The sequence below is a fragment of the Protomyctophum parallelum genome, assembly GCF_964188405.1.
Source record: "Protomyctophum parallelum genome assembly, chromosome: 17".
Lineage (NCBI taxonomy): Eukaryota > Metazoa > Chordata > Actinopteri > Myctophiformes > Myctophidae > Protomyctophum > Protomyctophum parallelum.
The window spans coordinates 40,838,853-40,858,239 of NC_139719.1; the positions used below are offsets into that span (position 1 = coordinate 40,838,853).

General features: G+C 45.3%; 1 protein-coding gene across 1 annotated transcript in view; it reads left to right on the forward strand.

The window, feature by feature from the left end:
- The window catches only part of LOC310873996 (uncharacterized protein), a 39,627-nt gene extending 21,128 nt beyond the window's left edge, over nucleotides 1–18,499 (forward strand). The window contains exons 22-51 of the mRNA XM_083786646.1: nucleotides 563–616; nucleotides 1,459–1,557; nucleotides 2,063–2,116; nucleotides 2,821–2,919; nucleotides 3,356–3,409; nucleotides 4,390–4,443; nucleotides 4,878–4,931; nucleotides 5,039–5,092; nucleotides 5,397–5,441; nucleotides 5,574–5,672; nucleotides 6,294–6,401; nucleotides 7,041–7,148; nucleotides 7,255–7,308; nucleotides 7,532–7,585; nucleotides 7,744–7,851; nucleotides 8,322–8,375; nucleotides 8,585–8,638; nucleotides 9,378–9,539; nucleotides 9,939–10,046; nucleotides 10,456–10,563; nucleotides 10,699–10,752; nucleotides 11,464–11,571; nucleotides 12,212–12,265; nucleotides 12,463–12,570; nucleotides 12,681–12,734; nucleotides 13,160–13,267; nucleotides 13,372–13,666; nucleotides 14,552–14,739; nucleotides 15,719–15,961; nucleotides 17,077–18,499. Coding sequence (XP_083642772.1) covers nucleotides 563–616; nucleotides 1,459–1,557; nucleotides 2,063–2,116; nucleotides 2,821–2,919; nucleotides 3,356–3,409; nucleotides 4,390–4,443; nucleotides 4,878–4,931; nucleotides 5,039–5,092; nucleotides 5,397–5,441; nucleotides 5,574–5,672; nucleotides 6,294–6,401; nucleotides 7,041–7,148; nucleotides 7,255–7,308; nucleotides 7,532–7,585; nucleotides 7,744–7,851; nucleotides 8,322–8,375; nucleotides 8,585–8,638; nucleotides 9,378–9,539; nucleotides 9,939–10,046; nucleotides 10,456–10,563; nucleotides 10,699–10,752; nucleotides 11,464–11,571; nucleotides 12,212–12,265; nucleotides 12,463–12,570; nucleotides 12,681–12,734; nucleotides 13,160–13,267; nucleotides 13,372–13,666; nucleotides 14,552–14,739; nucleotides 15,719–15,961; nucleotides 17,077–17,223 — 2,943 coding nt within the window. The 3' untranslated portion in view covers nucleotides 17,224–18,499. The remainder of the gene's footprint in view (nucleotides 1–562; nucleotides 617–1,458; nucleotides 1,558–2,062; nucleotides 2,117–2,820; nucleotides 2,920–3,355; nucleotides 3,410–4,389; nucleotides 4,444–4,877; nucleotides 4,932–5,038; nucleotides 5,093–5,396; nucleotides 5,442–5,573; nucleotides 5,673–6,293; nucleotides 6,402–7,040; nucleotides 7,149–7,254; nucleotides 7,309–7,531; nucleotides 7,586–7,743; nucleotides 7,852–8,321; nucleotides 8,376–8,584; nucleotides 8,639–9,377; nucleotides 9,540–9,938; nucleotides 10,047–10,455; nucleotides 10,564–10,698; nucleotides 10,753–11,463; nucleotides 11,572–12,211; nucleotides 12,266–12,462; nucleotides 12,571–12,680; nucleotides 12,735–13,159; nucleotides 13,268–13,371; nucleotides 13,667–14,551; nucleotides 14,740–15,718; nucleotides 15,962–17,076) is intronic.
- The last annotated feature ends 888 nt before the right edge of the window (nucleotides 18,500–19,387 follow it).

Below are 19,387 nucleotides of genomic sequence, written 5' to 3' on the forward strand. Positions count from 1 at the left end.
TGATGCCAGCAATGGGAGCAAACCGTACAAACAGTATTACTGCTATTGCTGCTACATACGTATGCTACATATATGCTACATATATGCTACATATATGCTACATACGTATGCTACATATATGCTACATATATGCTACATACGTATGCTACATACGTATGCTACATATATGCTACATATATGCTACATACGTATGCTACATATATGTCTTTAGGAACCAGAACAAAAGGATGTTAGGAGATGTAACAATACAGAAACCATGAACCTTCTTCAACCAACATCACCGATACTAAGGAAAAAGACTCGTAAATAAACAAACAAACCTTGGCAAACCTTGCTTTGACAAAAAGTGTCAAAGCAACACGAGTTCTGAAAGCCGCAAACGGCTCCTCATTCCCCAGGTACCAAATTCCATCCCGTTAAATTATTGCACGTTGAATTCCCAGGGGGATTCATTGGTTCGGTGTGGCGTCGAGGGTCCGAGCGCCGCCCATTCCCGTCCATCTATCCATCCATACATCCGTGTGACCTCTGCTCTCTGTGTCTCTGCTTGTCTCCATCACAGGGTGGACCCGGTGCTCGTGGTTTCCCCGGAGCTGACGGAGGTGCTGGTGGCAAGGTGAGTGACGGAACCTCCTTTTGATTGATTGATTGATTGATTGATTGATTGATTGATTGATTGATTCTAAAAGGATAGCCCCCCAAAATGCCCTGAGGGCTCATGTTTCCGTTGTGGTCCTTAAAAAAACGGGCCATCAAAAGTTCCTAGTAGAAAATGAAGAAAATGAAAATCCACATACAGTAAGACATAAACACATTATACAGGCAGGCCGGATGTTCCAGATATTCATGAGCAATGTTAACGAGACATTTATAAAGCTGTCAAACACACTGTATATGCATACTATTCTTACTGTCAATCATACACGGTCAAATCGTCATTGTTCATTTTACTCTGAGAGTATACAAACGTAACCAAATGGACCCGTTTGGTTACATTTGTATACAAATTATTTAATAAATTAACTGATTTTCTGTGTATCGATAACCTGACACCTATATTAATTTTAGTTTCTTTGAGCACACTTCAAGCACTCCAACTGTATAGCGTGCTAACAAATGGTAAATGGTGCATTTATATAGCGCCTTTATCCAAGGCTCTTTACATAGATTGTTCATTACATTCACACACCGATGGCGGAGGAAACCATGGCAAGGCACCGACCTGCTCGTCGGGAGAAATTACGGGGTTTTCAGAGTCTTGCTCAAGGACACTTCGACACTAACTCTGGGGGAGGGAACTCCGGGTTCGAACTGGCAACCTTGCGGTTACCATCCGGGTCACTCTACCCCTGAGCCACTGCCGCCCCCCATAATAATAATAATATATGGCGGTCGGACATCTTCACCAGACTGACTGACCTTCTCTCTCTCTCTCTCTCTCTCTCTCCCGTTGAACAGGGAGCCCCCGGTGAGCGTGGAGCAAACGGACCCGCTGGCGCTGGAGGCGCTACCGGCGAGGGTGGACGCAACGGCGAGCCCGGCATGCCCGGATCCAAGGTAGGCCTCACCAAAACGCAACACGTTTACCTTTAATATATTCATGTAAGATTATTATTATGTTACCCAGTAACGAGTAGCACTAATATTGTACCATATTACTATGCAAAACATGGTATTGAATATTATATTACTCAGGATTTGTTGCCTGTCCTTTGAAAACCTTTTGTTTTAAAAGGTCGAGAGAGATCGATGCTTTATTTTATAGCCTTTTTTTGGCTGGTTGGTGAAACTATATGAAAACAGATTCAGTTCTAAAGGAGTCTGGCTAAACAGATTGTGTTGTTGTACATCTCCTTTATTTTGCTTGTGGGGAGGGGGCTTAAGTAGTATGTAATATAATATATTACTCTTGATTCCAAGTAATAAGTAATGTGACATTATTGCTCTTTTCTAAGGAGTATATATAAAGTAACACATGAGTAATATGGCCCAACACTGACTGTGGATGTAACCCTTCTGCTCTGTGTTCATTGCTTCTTGTTCTTGTTTCTCCTCTCTGTAGGGAATGACTGGCAGCCCCGGAGCCCCTGGCCCTGACGGCAAAGCCGGACCTGCTGTAAGTATTATTATTATTATGCCACTATAGTGTCTTTGTTATCATCAAACCATTCAATACAACAAAGTGGTGGTTCTCAAATATTTAGCTACTATGGACCCCCTGTCCTGAAAATGATTTTGTTCCAGGGACCCACGCAATATGTTCACATTTCATTATTCCAAAATAATGTTATCTGTTTTTGAAGGGTGTCCCACTTTGAGAACCACTGCCATAAAGGATCAATTCTAAAGTCTAGAACTGTTAGAGTAACAAAGTGATTTGACCACCCACAGTTCTTTAGGGTGGCCCAATAAAGGATCAATTATAAAGATCCAGAACTATTAGCGTAAATCAATATGTTCAATATGATATAATCAATTATGAAGATCCAGAACTATTAGCGTAAATCAATATGTTCAATATGATATAATAAATTATGAAGATCCAGAACTATTAGCGTAAATCAATATGTTCAATATGATATAATCAATTATGAAGATCCAGAACTATTAGCGTAAATCAATATGTTCAATATGATATAATCAATTATGAAGATCCAGAACTATTAGCGTAAATCAATATGTTCAATATGATATAATCAATTATGAAGATCCAGAACTATTAGCGTAAATCAATATGTTCAATATGATATAATCAATTATGAAGATCCAGAACTATTAGCGTAAATCAATGTGTTCAATATAATTTGACCTGTTCTTCAGGGTGCCACTGGAGCCGATGGCCGCTCTGGAACCGCCGGCCCCTCTGGAGCCAGAGGTCAGCCTGGAGTTATGGGATTCCCCGGACCCAAGGGAGTCAACGTGAGTGCACTGTACTTCGATTTTTTAGAGCAAATTCACATTATAGAAGATCATTGATTGACCTCCAATTGTGTTATTATTATCTCTGTAAAATCAACTGAGAGACAGTGTTCCATTTGAGTTACACACCTGTAAGGGTCATTTTGGGCCCCTGGTGTTCCAAAGAGCCAACATTCAGAATCACCATTACTGTTCTGTCCCTCCATCAAGATTCACTTTGAAGCCTGGACTGGCTTTTGACCCATAGGCCTACAGACAAAAAAATTAAAGAATAACACAAGACACAATCAACAACAAAGCCAACAAGCAACAATTGTTTCAATATTTGCAAGTTTAGTTTTGAGCTTAGTTTAGCTTAGCTTAGCTTTTAAAGGCATCAATTCGATGCAACACGCTTATGGTCACCAGAGATTAATGTGTTGTTTGTCTTCTTCAGGGTGATGCTGGCAAGCCTGGCGAGAGAGGAGCAGTTGGTGCTGCTGGAGCCCTCGTAAGTAGTATCTTCAAAATGTCTAGAAACTATACGAACAGTCCTGGCACCCGTGATATTACTATAAAACTATACGAACAGTCCTGGCAGCCGTGATATTACTATAAAACTATACGAACAGTCCTGGCGGCCGTGATATTACGGGCTTCTGGCTTCCTCGCCAGTCCATCATGATGCCCCAGAAGAGCACCGAAGTCTGAGGTCATTTACACATCATACATAGGTCACGTTTCACCCACCCCCATTCTGAATTCCCATAGACCTTTCTTATATATCGCATCAAATAAGAACTGTGTTCCAAAGATGAACAAATTATCCCATTCATGGATATGAAGAATCAACTGACTGAGCCTGAGAAATCACTATGTGACTGTGAATTACTTACATTTTCGCTAAAACGGACCATATGAAATATATTGACTGACTGACTGACTATCGTAAACGATACAGTCAGAGACACCTCACCGACAATATCGCGGAGGCAGTTTGTTTATTTTTGGGACCTCAATGCTTTCTATGAGCCGATTTCTTTTTAGACGACCCCATGTTATTCTCCATAGAGAGAAATGACTTCCGGGAAGCAGCTGGGGATGAGCGAGTCGCATCAGAACTTCCGTGCTCTGTTTGTGCCACACCAATCAATGATAGCAAGCTATATGAACCAACCAGTAGCTTAGCATAATGTGTGTAGCACTTGCACTAGCCTTGACGACCTTACAGCCTTTACAGGCGTATGCAAAGGCTAAACTTATGTCATTTAGATAGCATACATATATGTGTAGACATAGCACTCTATAGTGTATACTCACAGTTGTACACTACAGATATTGTACTGTTGGACGGATGTTAGGTTCTTAGCTTGCTTATGATCCTTGATGACTATTTCTATGTATTTAATGTATTACCATGTGTTGTTGGATTAAGAGTGTCAGCTAAATGCCTAAATATGGTCTCCTAATAATGTCATGTCTTCCTTTTAGGGCGCTACCGGCAAAGAGGGAGATACTGGTGCTCCTGGACCCCAGGGCCCCGCTGTAAGTACCATCATCATCATCATCATCATCATCATCTCCACATAACCTTAAGCCACATACTTATTTGCACAACGAACAAATGAGCTCACAATGCTTGCAGATCGGCTCTTTTCAAGATGATCGACAGTCACATTTAACTTCATACATGACTCAATTGGTCCTAGTTGGACTCTAGGGCTGAACAACTTGGTATTGTAGTGTATTAGGTAATATTAGGGTCCACGAAACCAACACAGTACAATATGAACCCTTAAATGTATATACTTTACATTACTGCTGACAATTTCCAGTTTTTATTGACATGTTCTTCCACAATCGTTCAACCCTACTGGACACAGCACATGACATTAGAGAAACTTTTCACACAGAAAAATGGTGAAAATGTGATTTCTGCTTCAGATCATTTGAAATTGTTTATGTATTTTCTTTTCTAGGGAGGTGCTGGTGAGAAGGGAGATGGTGGACCCGCTGGACCTTCAGGATTCCAGGTACGTTCTTAAAAACCTAATTTCCCTTTATTAGAGCAGGCTATGAATACAGTATAATGCGTATAATATTAATATTAATAACCATCGCTCTTCTTGCTCCTGTACAGGGACTTCCCGGACCCCAAGGAGCTACTGGCGAGACTGGCAAGCCCGGTGAGCAGGTAAGGTGTCACAGATATTACATGTCACTTCAGGGCACGCCGATAGCTGAACGATAAAATAAAAAGCTAAAAGTATACATCCGTCGGGCAGTTATTTACTGTATTTACTGTACTGTATCTCTTGAAACGTTGAGGGGCATGTTGTTTCGAACATGACAGATTTGCTCGGCATGTTGTTTGAAAATGACGTGATCGGTTTCCCCCGATTTCCGATCGGGACAACACTACTTGTGGGTTAATTCGTTTTTTTTTGTTGCTTTTCAAATAAACTAAACCAAAACCTCCTCTTCCTCATCTTCCACAGGGAGTGAACGGTGAGGCTGGACCCTTCGGCGCCTCTGGACCCAGAGTGAGTGACATCATGGACTCTTATAACCTCAAATACTAGTTTTCAACATCCATTGTCATACGCTGGATCTTGTGGTGTTTGCCTAACCTAATGGTGTCCTCCTCGTCCTCCCTTCTCCGTCTCCCCCGACAGGGTGAGAGAGGTTTCCCCGGTGAGCGTGGAGGTACTGGTGCTGCCGGACCCAACGGACCCCGCGGAGCCGCTGGCCCCGGAGGCAACGACGGAGCCAAGGTGAGATTGTCCTCCTCCCACCCAAACCCACCTGCTCTCGTCACGCGTAGGGCTAGCCTGTCGCCATTACACCTTTAAGTTGACTAAAAATGCACAGAGCAGATATGACAAATAACTGACATATAAACAAAGAAATGAAAATGGAGACGGTTATGTAATCACTGCGACAGGCCTAATCACGTGTCGTACAGTATGTGTACACCAGCAGTTTCGTTGTCACGAGTATCTGAGACTATTTTTCAGTAACCATCATTCTGTTTTGATGTATGTAGGACAGGCCTATTCTTTTTGATCACCTCTAACAATGTAACTGTTTCTTTAATGTTAATGTTGTTGTGAAGATGATCAAATAAACTAAACAATAAAGCTGATTTAATAACCATTCTGTGCGGGAACCCATTTTGGTGTTAGCATCATGTCATGCTTTAGCTATTGAAAAATAGCAGACCTACAAGCTCGCTACGAGCTTGTAGGTCTGCTATTTTTGAAAAATCGAAGAACGACTGACATTTTTTAGAATCTGATCTCAGGTCAGAATGGGTTAATAACCATCTCTGTTCTCTCTCTCTCTCTCTCTCTCTCTCTCTCTCCCTCTCTCTCTCTCTCTCTCTCTCTCTCTAGGGAGAGGCCGGTGCTGGTGGTGCCCCCGGTGGCGCAGGACCCCCAGGTCTGCAGGGAATGCCCGGCGAGCGTGGTGCTTCTGGCATGCCCGGTGCCAAGGGAGAGAGAGTGAGTAACTCGCACCATAATGGCCTGTGTCAAAGTCCTGTTCGAATAAACCAAAACTTTACTTTACTTTATTTGTTTATTTTGGACAGGACAATGCATATTAATGGACGTCACGTGGACGTAAATACACCGGATATAGTTAGCACAGTTGCTCATTTTCATCCGCAGTCCTCACAGGAAACGGAAAAGCAAGGCAACGACATTAAAAAACAAGCAGTAATGCAATACAGTGAGGACATGAATAACAAAAAATAAAAGATCAATTAAAAGCAATGTTGTAGAAGTGGGTCTTGAGCTGTGCTTTAAAAATGTCTACAGAGGCTGCCTGACGAAGGTACAGTGGGAGCTTGTTCCATGCCGTCGGCCCGTAGAAGCAAAAAGCTGCTTCCCGGTATTTTTTTGTTGACATTTTTTTAGGCAAAGCGAGCAGGCCAGCAGTGGAAGACCTTAGGGGGGCGGTTTGGGACATATTTAGGCAGGCAGTCATGTAGGTAGGAAGGTTGCGAGACCATTGAGAGCTTTATACACAAGTAAAATAATTTTAAAATCAATCCTAAAAACAACCGGAAAGCCAGTGCAGTGAAGCCAAAACTGGAGTAATATGTTCTCTCATCTTAACACTGTTCTCTCCTCTCTCAGGGCGATGGCGGAGTCAAGGGAGGCGATGGCCAGGCTGGCAAAGACGGCATGCGTGGTATGACCGGTGGTATTGGACCCTCAGGACCCCCTGGAGGTCAGGGCGAGAAGGTGAGAGTTTTGGTTGGTTTATCAAGACCAGGAATATATAATTATACAGCATATATCATATGAAATGTTGTGACGTTAAAATGTGTTCTCTTTGTGTTTTTCGCAGGGCGAGGGCGGCCCAGTTGGACCTGCAGGAGTGACCGGAGGTCGTGGTGCACCTGTACGTTTTTATTTTTATTTAGATTATTTATTTTTGTCAAATAGTATGGTTGAAATGCAACCATTTTTTTACAGCAATAATTTAAAAAAAAGAAAGCTTTTTTTTTTGTTGCAGGCTAGAATAGTATGATGTTAAAAAGAAAATGAACTTAACGTGACCGTTATACTGTAAAACAGCCTGAAGGATTCCATGACCATTCGTTTTGTCTGTCCTCGTTCCCCAGGGCGAGCGTGGTGAGAGTGGACCTCCCGGACCTGCTGGTTTCGCTGGACCCCCTGTGAGTGTGCTGTCATATATATCACATGATACATGATATATGCTTTCAGTCAGTCAGTCAGTCAGTCAGTCAGTCAGTCAGTCAGTCAGTCAGTCAGTCAGTTAGTCAGTCAGTCACACACTGTCCTGACCCAGACGTTTGTCTCCTGACCCACACAGGGTGCTGACGGTCAGGCCGGAGGCAAGGGAGAGACTGGTGATTCTGGACCCAAGGGAGAGGCTGGTGCCCCTGGACCCGGTGGACCCTCTGGAGCCCCTGGACCTCAGGTAAGGCCCGTCACTCGAGTACGACAGGGGTGACCCATATGGGACATTCTTGGGCGATAAATATTAATTTAGACGATGTTTGTTTATTTCGTTTTTTTTCTTTTGGTTGTTTGTGTGTTCGTTTTAGGCGTCAGTGTTTTCACCCTCTTTATGCCAGGGAAACAAATACATATTCATTATGAGGAATAGCTGTTCAGAATCCACAGCTCGGTGGGTTTGCAGACGACGAATACACAAACATGAGGAGCCCCTCGAAAACGAGACGTTGCATCTCAAAGGGGCTTATAAAGCCTCCAGTGAGATTTCACATTAACATATAAAGCCATGCAGTGGAAACATATTGACTATATATTTCCTGTCACTGTGCTGTCCCAAACCTAGACCTTAAAAGCTTAGCCATAAAACAAAACGATGAATGAACTAATATATTGTTTATTATATAACGTATAAATGTTTACACACCTCAACAGGGACCTTCTGGAAACTCTGGAGCCAAAGGTGCTCGTGGTGGTGCTGGATCTCCTGTGAGTACTGGACCCTTTTTTAAATCTCCTAATCTTAACGCAAACAATATTGAGTTGAGTTTTATCTCGAGTGGTTTTATCGTGATGTAGGATTTTGATTATTAACCGTGTGTGTGTGTGTGTGTGTGTGTGTGTGTGTGTGTGTGTGTGTGTGTGTGTGTGTGTGTGTGTGTGTGTGTGTGTGTGTGCGCGTGCGTGCGTGCGTGTAGGGTGCTACTGGCTTCCCCGGACCCGCAGGCAGAGTTGGACCCCCCGGCCCATCTGTAAGTTCTCCTCTCTTCTTCAAATGCCGTTCTTATCTCCATCATCGTCGCACAGGCAGCGAAACCAAAGTGTTGAGAATATTCTTCAGATCATGACTGGTATAGTTCTGTCTGTCTCTCTCTCTACAGGGAAACAGATCATGACTGGTATAGTTCTGTCTGTCTCTCTCTACAGGGAAACAGATCATGACTGGTATAGTTCTGTCTGTCTCTCTCTACAGGGAAACAGATCATGACTGGTATAGTTCTGTCTGTCTCTCTCTCTACAGGGAAACAGATCATGACTGGTATAGTTCTGTCTGTCTCTCTCTCTACAGGGAAACAGATCATGACTGGTATAGTTCTGTCTGTCTCTCTCTCTACAGGGAAACAGATCATGACTGGTATAGTTCTGTCTGTCTGTCTCTACAGGGAAACAGATCATGACTGGTATAGTTCTGTCTGTCTCTCTCTACAGGGAAACAGATCATGACTGGTATAGTTCTGTCTGTCTCTCTCTCTACAGGGAAACAGATCATGACTGGTATAGTTCTGTCTGTCTGTCTCTCTCTACAGAGAAACAGATCATGACTGGTATAGTTCTGTCTGTCTGACTCTCTCTACAGGGAAACAGATCATGACTGGTATAGTTCTGTCTGTCTCTCTCTACAGGGAAACAGATCATGACTGGTATAGTTCTGTCTCTACAGGGAAACAGATCATGACTGGTATAGTTCTGTCTGTCTGTCTCTCTCTACAGGGAAACAGCGGAGCACCAGGAGCCAACGGACCCGCCGGTAAGGAGGGACAGAGAGGCGGTCGCGGTGAGACCGGAGCCGCCGGTCGCCCCGGTGAGGCTGGCGCTGGCGGACCCGCAGGACCCGCTGGAGAGAAGGGAAACACCGGCTCCGACGGACCCGCTGTTAGTATACAACTTCCGTTCCATTGTCTGACGTATACAGCATATTATAGGCCGACTTTGTTCATGTCAAGGATTCCCATGTTTAGACTGCGGACCCCCCTTCTGAAAAGACTGTGTGTTATAGGGGAACTCCCATAAGAGAAGATTTGTGTTTCTCAAAACGTTCTGCAAGCTCACAATTGAACGCGTTGTGAGCTTGTAGATCGGCTATAAAGTGGTTAAACTGTTCCCTACTTAGCTAGGGGACCCCGCTCAAGAATGCCTGCGTGGGACCCCTGGCGGAACCCCACTTTGAGAAGCAGTGGACTAGGCAATAATATTGGGGGGGGCTTATTCTTGGTCTATTATGGCCAACCTGATGGATTGGGTGGTTCTGAATGTGTGTTTCTTGTGCCGCAGGGTGCCCCCGGTACCTCCGGACCTTCAGGTATTGCTGGACAGCGCGGTATCGTAGGTCTGCCCGGACAACGGGGAGAGCGCGGTTTCGGCGGACTCTCTGGACCAGCTGTGAGTATATTATATCTTCTTCTTTGGCCCCCAAAAGAACCAAAAAGATTTATATCATTACAATTTACAATTTACAATTTACAATTTACAATTTAGGCATTTAGCAGACGCTCTTAATCCAGAGCGACTTACATTTAAGCAAGAACAAAAGCATGGGAATACATCACATAAAAGCATTTATCATGAAACATGCGTAAGCTAAGAAAGTAACAGTGGAATATCTATATAATGAAACTATACATACACTATACATATAAACTATACATATTTACTACTATGCTATACATATGTACTATGGCGTGCTATGACTATATACAATACAATTATAGTGCTGTCTACATTGTATCATGTTAAAAGGTTCTCCATCTTCTTCATCTAACAGAAAGTATAACCTTTTTTTTTTACCCAGGGTGAGCCCGGCAAACAGGGACCTGGTGGTGCTCTGGGTGAGCGTGGACCCCCAGGACCCATGGGCCCCCCGGGACTGTCCGGTGCCCCCGGAGAGGCTGGTCGCGAGGTATAATAACACAGGCCCGAATCATACATACAGTAGCACAGATTGAGATCAAATATAAAGGGTGTATTGTCTGCCTGAGGCCTGGTGGTGGCGCTCTAGTCACTGACGGTGGGATTGTCTACTCCTCTCCCACAGGGATCTGCCGGTCATGATGGAACCACCGGCCGTGATGGCCCTGGAGGACCCAAGGTATTATTATTATTATTATTATTATTATTATTATTATTATTATTATTATTATTATTATTGTTATTATTATTGTTATTATTATTGTTATTATTATTATTATTATTATTATTGTTATTGTTATTATTATTATTATTATTATTATTATTATTATTATTATTATTATTATTATTGTTATTGTTATTATTATTATTGTTATTGTTATTATTATTATTATTATTATTATTATTAAGGTATGCCTTCACCAATAACCCATTTAGGCCTGGGAACGATTCTGCAAATGTCTTCTAAATCCTGACTGTTTTCTTGAAAAAGCAAACAATTTCATGTCACTTTTCACGATTCTTCAAAAATAGCAGACCTACAAGCTACGAGCTTGTAGATCTGCTATTTTTCAATAGCTAAAGCAAACACCAAAACACCAAAAGGGGTTCCCGCCCAAAATGGAATAATCAACACTGACTTGTTTTGTACCTCAGTGGTTCCCAAACCTTTTCCTGTCAAGGACCCCCGAATTGACATTCATGACATTAACCCGCGGACCCCCATTTGAAAAGATGTTCACGGCTCTAGCAGTGTTTTCAACGACCACTTTGACATGCATTAGTCTACGGACGGACCACCATTTATTGGCATTTTCTACCATCTCCGAGACCTCATTTATATATTGTAAAATCAATGTTAATTTAACTCTTCTTCTTCTTCTTCTTCCAGGGAGACCGCGGAGAGAACGGAAATGCCGGTGGACCCGGCGCCCCTGGCATGCCCGGTGCCCCCGGTCACGCTGGACCCTCTGGCAAGTCTGGTGACCGTGGAGAGGCTGTAAGTATATATCCTTATGTTACACAAAATATATCCAAAGGTCAGAGATCTTTTTGTGCACAGCTGCATTCTGGGACCTTACCATTAGCTTTAGAAACGGGTAGATTCATTGGTACTCCTGAGGAGGACAGAGTGTGTCTAGTGTGTGATTTGAAAGAAATTGAAAATGAAATTCATTTTTTGTTTTACTGCCCTTTATATGAAGAGTTAAGACATGTATTGTTTTGTAAGATGACAACCATCTGTGCTGGCTTTTTCTGGTTGGAGGACTATGAGAAGGTGGAGTTTTGTTTTGGGAGGGGTATTTTTGCTTTGGCAGACTTTTTATGCAAATCGTGGGAAAAGAGGCAGAATGTTTTGTTTGTGTAAAAATGTTTCTTTTACACAATGCAATATTGAAGCAATGTTATGGTGTGTCCTGTAAGTCCATGTGGGCTGGGCGCCTTTGGTGCATGACACAGAAATAAAGAATCTATCTATCTATCTATCTATATATACCGTACACACACCTGGCAGTCCTCCTGGTAGTTAGTTAGTGGTCCATTTGCTTTAGAACTATTCTGGTTCTTCATATGAGATGAGACATGTGTTTTTTCCTCTCTTGTCTGAACCTCGCTCTCTTGTCTTCTGTCTTCGTTAGGGTCCCGCTGGCCCTGCTGGTCCTGCTGGACCTGCTGGTGGTCGTGGTGCTCTGGTACGTTCACTTCATCACACACACACACACACACACACACACACACACACACACACATACACACATGCACACACACACACACACACACACACACACACACACACACACACACACACACATACACACATGCACACACACACACACACTTGAGGTGGACGGTGTGAGCGGGCGATGACGTTGCTTGTGTTTCCATCCAGGGCCCCGCCGGCGGTCGCGGTGACAAGGGAGAGGCAGGCGAGGCTGGAGATAGAGGACACAAGGGACACCGAGGGTTCACCGGCATGGCCGGTATGCCCGGACCTCATGTGAGTGGAAACACCGCCCATTATAACCACCGTACTGTAATGTGTAATGTCATGTAATTGCCTACTCTCTGTCATATCTGGTAACCATTTCTTCCTGATCCTGTGCGTAGGGTTCTAACGGAGAGCAAGGACCCGCTGGTGTCAACGGACCTGCCGGACCCAGAGTGAGTACTATACATACTGTACATCCTGTCACATGACCATGAGTACCAACTGAACATGTACGTGTGTGTGTGTGTACAGAGTCGCTTGGACCAAGTGGTGTCACCACCGTAATAATGAGTGTGTCTAATGTCTTGGACTCCATAATTATTAGGGACCCTCTGGATCACCACCTTAATAATGAGTGTGTCGGCCCAGGCCGTAGCGTAACGGTCTGGGCACCGGACTGGTAATCCAGTCGCAGTGTGCCGCGGGTTCGACTCCCGGAACCGACACGGCCTTTACTGCATGTCATCCCCCCATCTCTCTCCCGTTTCCTGTCAGCCTACTGTCTGTCCCTTCAAAAATCAATAAAAGGCGTAAGCCGCAAAAAAAAATCTTAAAAAAAAATAAAAATAATAATGAGTGTGTCTAATGTCCATATTAGGGACCCTCTGGATCCAGCGGCCAGTCTGGTAAGGACGGCATGAACGGTCTGCCCGGACCCATCGGACCCCCTGGACCCCGTGGTCGCAACGGAGAGATGGGACCCGCTGTAAGTGACACCTTTTGTAGTCATCATTCTGCACACTTTGCCCACCAAACCCCCACATGTTGATTCCTAACCTCCCCCCCCCCCCCCCATCTCTCCAACCAAAGGGTGCTCCCGGTCTTCCCGGACCCCCCGGCCCCGCGGGACCCCCCGGCGGCGGATTCGACTTCGTCAGCCAGCCCATCCAGGAGAAGGCCCCCGACCCCTTCCGTTCTGGAGGCGGAGGACACTACCGCGCCGCCGACGACCCCAACATGCAGGCGGACCGCGACCAGGAGGTCGACACCACCCTGAAGACCCTCACCCAGACCATCGAGAACCTCCGCAGCCCCGCCGGCACCCAGAAGAACCCCGCCCGCATGTGCCGCGACCTGAGAATGTGCCACCCCGAGTACAAGAGCGGTGAGTCCAAATGCATGTTGAAAGAGGATGTTGAAACTGCCTCCCCCTGGCCAGCCGGGGCGCCCATAGAGTATATATATCTATAGAGAAGACACCCGAGTTCTCCTCCCATCCACTTGCATTGAGTTGCTCAAAAGCGCATGAGGCGGATTCCTTCCTGGTAGGAACAGAGTGCATTCTGGGACGGATTGCAATGGTGAGTGGCCCCAAACACATGAACGCGCTGCCGTTGAACGCGCACGAGCGTCGTCCGTCGTGAACGTGTACAATGATAGTCAACGGACAGCGCGTTCATGTGTTTGGGGCCAGGCTGCAATACCTTCATTCGGCCACTATGTCCATTTCGCCTCAAGATTTCCTCTGGGTGCCTTCTCTATAAATATATAATTATACTCTAAGGGGGCGCCTGATGGAGGGGAAAGGAACTGGTTGGAATAACGTGTTCCTTCCACACGCTACGTCCAACCAGGGAAACTCCCCCCTGGCAGGTGTAAAGGAGCAACTTGGACACTCAGGCATGAAGGAAGCATGAGTTCAAGTCCGTTGCTCTCCCCAGGTTGGCGGAGGGTGTGTAGAGCCCAGGATCACATTAGAGAATTGACAGGGGTGAAAAATGGGTTAAAAAATCGTGGGATAAAAATTTTATTAAAAGAAAGAGGATGTTGAGGGGGGGGGGCGTCGTTGGCGTATAAGTCTCCCTCGTGCAAATGTCCCTATAGTCCAAAGTCGTACTTCCACAAGTCAAGTTTGAGAACCACCAGTGCAGGATATGAATAATTAGTTTCATGTTTTCCATCACAGCATCCCTGTGTGATTGCTGTATATCAGATCTCAGCCACTGGCCCGTCTAATCCCTCCTGTCCTGTTTGCTCCGCTCCACAATAGGCTCCTACTGGGTGGATCCCAACCAGGGCTCCGGTCTGGACGCCATCAAGGTGCACTGCGACATGGAGACCGGCGCCACCTGCGTCCACCCCACCGAGCCCATCGTCCCCATGAAGAACTGGTACCAGAGCAGGAACGCACAGAAGAAGCACGTCTGGTTCAGCGAGTCCATGACCGGTGGATTCCAGGTGAGAACGACAGCACAAAGAAAATAAAAGAATGCCGAAAGATAAGCAAAGGTGACGCTGTCCGTAGTCACCTTATAGGTGACGCTGTCCGTAGTCACCTTATAGGTGACGCTGTCCGTAGTCACCTTATAGGTGACGCTGTCCGTAGTCACCTTATAGGTGACGCTGTCCGTAGTCACCTTATAGGTGACGCTGTCCGTAGTCACCTTATAGGTGACGCTGTCCGTAGTCACCTTATAGGTGACGCTGTCCGTAGTCACCTTATAGGTGACGCTGTCCGTAGTCACCTTATAGGTGACGCTGTCCGTAGTCACCTTATAGGTGACGCTGTCCGTAGTCACCTTATAGGTGACGCTGTCCGTAGTCACCTTATAGGTGACGCTGTCCGTAGTCACCTTATAGGTGACGCTGTCCGTAGTCACCTTATAGGTGACGCTGTCCGTAGTCACCTTATAGGTGACGCTGTCCGTAGTCACCTTATAGGTGACGCTGTCCGTAGTCACCTTAAAGGTGACGCTGTCCGTAGTCACCTTATAGGTGACGCTGTCCGTAGTCACCTTAAAGGTGACGCTGTCCGTAGTCACCTTATAGGTGACGCTGTCCGTAGTCACCTTATAGGTGACGCTGTCCGTAGTCACCTTAAAGGTGACGCTGTCCGTAGTCACCTTATAGGTGACGCTGTCCGTAGTCACCTTATAGGTGACGCTGTCCGTAGTCACCTTATAGGTGACGCTGTCCGTAGTCACCTTATAGGTGACGCTGTCCGTAGTCACCTTATAGGTGACGCTGTCCGTAGTCACCTTATAGGTGACGCTGTCCGTAGTCACCTTATAGGTGACGCTGTCCGTAGTCACCTTAAAGGTAGACAGAATATTGTATAACTTACGCATGAAATGGCCATGTACAGTACAGTACAGTATAGCAGATGTAATAAGGCAGCAGCAGCAGTATTAAAGTACCTCTCTCTCCTCTCCTCCAGTTCCAGTACGGCACCGACGGAGCCGACTCCGAGGACGTCAGCATCCAGATGACCTTCATGCGCCTGATGTCCAACCAGGCCAACCAGAACGTCACATACCACTGCAAGAACAGCATCGCCTACATGGACTCGGCCAGCGGCAACCTGAAGAAGGCCGTGCTGCTGCAGGGCTCCAACGACATCGAGATCAGAGCCGAGGGAAACAGCCGGTTCACATACAACGTCGTCGAGGACGGCTGCACGGTGAGAGCAATGTTAAAGTCATGGTATAAGTAGTATAGCCTTGCCGAGCCATGAGGCCCATAGGGCAGGAGCCTATCTCCTGTTTCTGTAGCCATGAGGCCCATAGGGCAGGAGCCTATCTCCTGTTTCTGTAGCCATGAGGCCCATAGGGGCAGGAGCCTATCTCCTGTTTCTGTAGCCATGAGGCCCATAGGGGCAGGAGCCTATCTCCTGTTTCTGTAGCCATGAGGCCCATAGGGGCAGGAGCCTATCTCCTGTTTCTGTAGCCATGAGGCCCATAGGGGCAGGAGCCTATCTCCTGTTTCTGTAGCCATGAGGCCCATAGGGGCAGGAGCCTATCTCCTGTTTCTGTAGCCATGAGGCCCATAGGGGCAGGAGCCTATCTCCTGTTTCTGTAGCCATGAGGCCCATAGGGGCAGGAGCCTATCTCCTGTTTCTGTAGCGTGAGGCAGCTTGATGTACAAGTACACCCCCTGGACATGACGCTAGTATGTCGCAGGGACTTATACCCCCAATCCAACCCTTGATGCTGAGTGTCAAGCAGGGAGGCACTGGGTCCCATTTTTACAGTCTTTGGTTAGACCCGGCCGGGGATCGAACCCCAACCTCCCAGTCTCAGGGCGGACACTCTAACCACAAGGCCACTGAGCAATATTAAAGTCATGGAGGGGCGGGATAATTAGCCTAGATTATAGACAGAGAAGTGATGAAGAGTCTGTGGTAAAGTTTAGAGGCAGGTGGAGTGCTGGTCGGCCTGTGATGAGCGGACCCACACAGTGCTGGTCGGCCCGTGATGAGTGGACCCACACAGTGCTGGTCGGCCCGTGATGAGCGGACCCACACAGTGCTGGTCGGCCCGTGATGAGCGGACCCACACAGTGCTGGTCGGCCCGTGATGAACGGCCGTTACAATCCTGGGCGTTACACGTGCAAATGAACAGAAGAGGTCACTGTGTAGCTAGGTAGCTACCAACGTTTAACAGCTGCTTCTTTGATTGCTTATCCCAGGGCGACGGTTGCAAAAGCAGATGTTCATGCATTCTGTGTTGTTATTGTTTACTGTTTACTTGAGCAGACTTGTGACGTTTGTTTCCTTTCCTCCTTCCTCTCCACAGTCACACACTGGCTCATGGGGCAAGACAGTCATCGATTACCAAACGACGAAAACATCCCGTCTCCCCATCATTGACATTGCTCCCATGGATGTTGGCGCAGCCGATCAGGAGTTTGGCGTCGAAGTTGGCCCAGTTTGCTTCTTGTAAAAAAAAGAAAAATGAAAGAAATATGGACATTGTTGTTTTTTTTCTAGCAGTCATCTCTAAATCCTTTTCCCGTGCATTCCAAACTCATTCGGCTGCCATTGGTCCACAAGCTTTAGAACTACTCTCTCTACTGAAGACGGTTTTACGTTTTCATTTTCTCCATCGACGAGAAGGCATTTTCTTGGGACTGCTACTTTGACCGACACCAACAACAACAAGGACACTTTGAAAAGAATCTTTTGTTTCCACCGGCAACAAGAAAATAATATAAACGCGTGTAAAATGTTCCCCCTGGAGTTTAAAAACAAAGCGACAAAAGCACCACTCCAACGACACACTGGGTGTTTTCTCCTTTCACCACTGCAGAAGGACATTGAAAACAACACAAAATGTACCATGTTCTGGTGTTAAATAAATTGTAAAAAGTGTGAAAGTACGTGTCTTCTTGTTCTAAATTCATGAAAATCACCTGAATGTTGCTCATAAAAAAAACACCAAATAGGAAAGAACAACAAAGAATGGCTACCTCATAACAAGAAGTCACCTGCAAGTTTTCTTAAACGCAAGGGCATTATTTTACACAACGAGGCTATTGGGGGGGAGGGGGGGGGGGGGGGAAACCAGCTACAGTCAAGGCGGTGCTATTTTCAACTTAACGAGGTCCAGTGATTGGAGTTTGATAGTGATCACACTATCTCAGCCATACTGTAACTATTATTGCCACTATAATGCCTGCAAAAAAAAGACCTTTGGTGCTACAGTAGTAAATTGACAAATTGTCTTGTTGTTGACGCAGTGCAATTGTTTTCTTGTTCGTTGTTGGCTGGGTGGCCAGGGTTCCTCTGAAAGGTGATAAACTGTGGATGTAATGCAATGCAAAAAAAAAAGAAAAAAGAATCATGTCTTTGTACATAAAAAGCAAAATTAATTCTGGTCCCTGCCCGTGTGTTCGAATCAATGTTGAATCTTTTCCTGTCTGTTTGCCCTGTGGATAATTTCTCTTCAACTAAAACAGCACACATCTCCCCATCATCACCCCCCCCCCCCCCTTTTGTTCATGTTTGTTTGTTGATTTCACTTGTCCCCCGATGAAGTGTTTCTTAAAAAAAAAAAGAGGGAGGAAAGAGTTTAAAAAAAAGAAAAGTGAAATTGAAGCAGACCCACTTTCATGGTTTAAATGAGAGATTCTGTACTTATTTTGTACATGTATAATAAATCAAGATGTTTTTAATTATTTTGGATGCTGCAAATAAAGCATGAAGTGGTCTACTCAAAATGGCTGAGTTTTCGCTGTCCTGTTTTGCAACTGTTGTGAAGCTGTGTTGTGAAACACCCTAAAAATGTGATTTTTATATTAAGTTGTTTCAACTTTTGGAAATATGCTTCATGATAACAACACCGAAGTGGCACTTCATCTGTCGCCTGATTAATATTTTGTTGTCATACAACGGTGACAACATGGTGTGCAATTAAAACATAGTAGGGTTCAAATTAACCTGTTCCACAACCGTTGCAGTAGAATTAGTATTACTTTTAATAAGCAGCAGTGAAAACAAGGCCAATGTTTTGTATTCCCACTGATTGCTTTTATTTCACTATTCATATAATTGGGGTCGACCGCATATATCTTGTTTTGGTAGATAATGTAACCTAAAACAAAGACACCAATCAACCTGTCTTCCTATAGGTTTCAGATAGTAGCCTACCACTTTCACACCACTCTGCCCAGTTCCTTGAAGTGGTAACGCTGGCACACGGGCAGTGTCGGGTGGTGTGGTGCTAGGCCAGGGGTCTGCAACAGGCATGCGGCTCTAGAGCACACCCCTAGTGGCTCCCTGTAGCATTAAAAGTAGCAATAAATTATTTTTCATTTATTGTTTCTGTAGGAGGCCAAACGTGACAAGCATTCTTAATATTTATTCTACACATTTTTACAAAATTGGAAAACTTAACTAAACTAAAATTTGCGTCATAGCATGCGACACACTCAGTGCCGTGCCAGCCAGGTGTCTATTATGAACAAACCAGTCGGTGTGTGAGGCTGCTGCCTGCTACGCTATGGCTTCTACAGGGAGAGAAATAAAGATAGCCGACGAAAAACAGAGGATTTAAAAGTTCGTGGACAGAGGCTTTTGCCTTCACAGCCAATGCAGATTGACTGCCT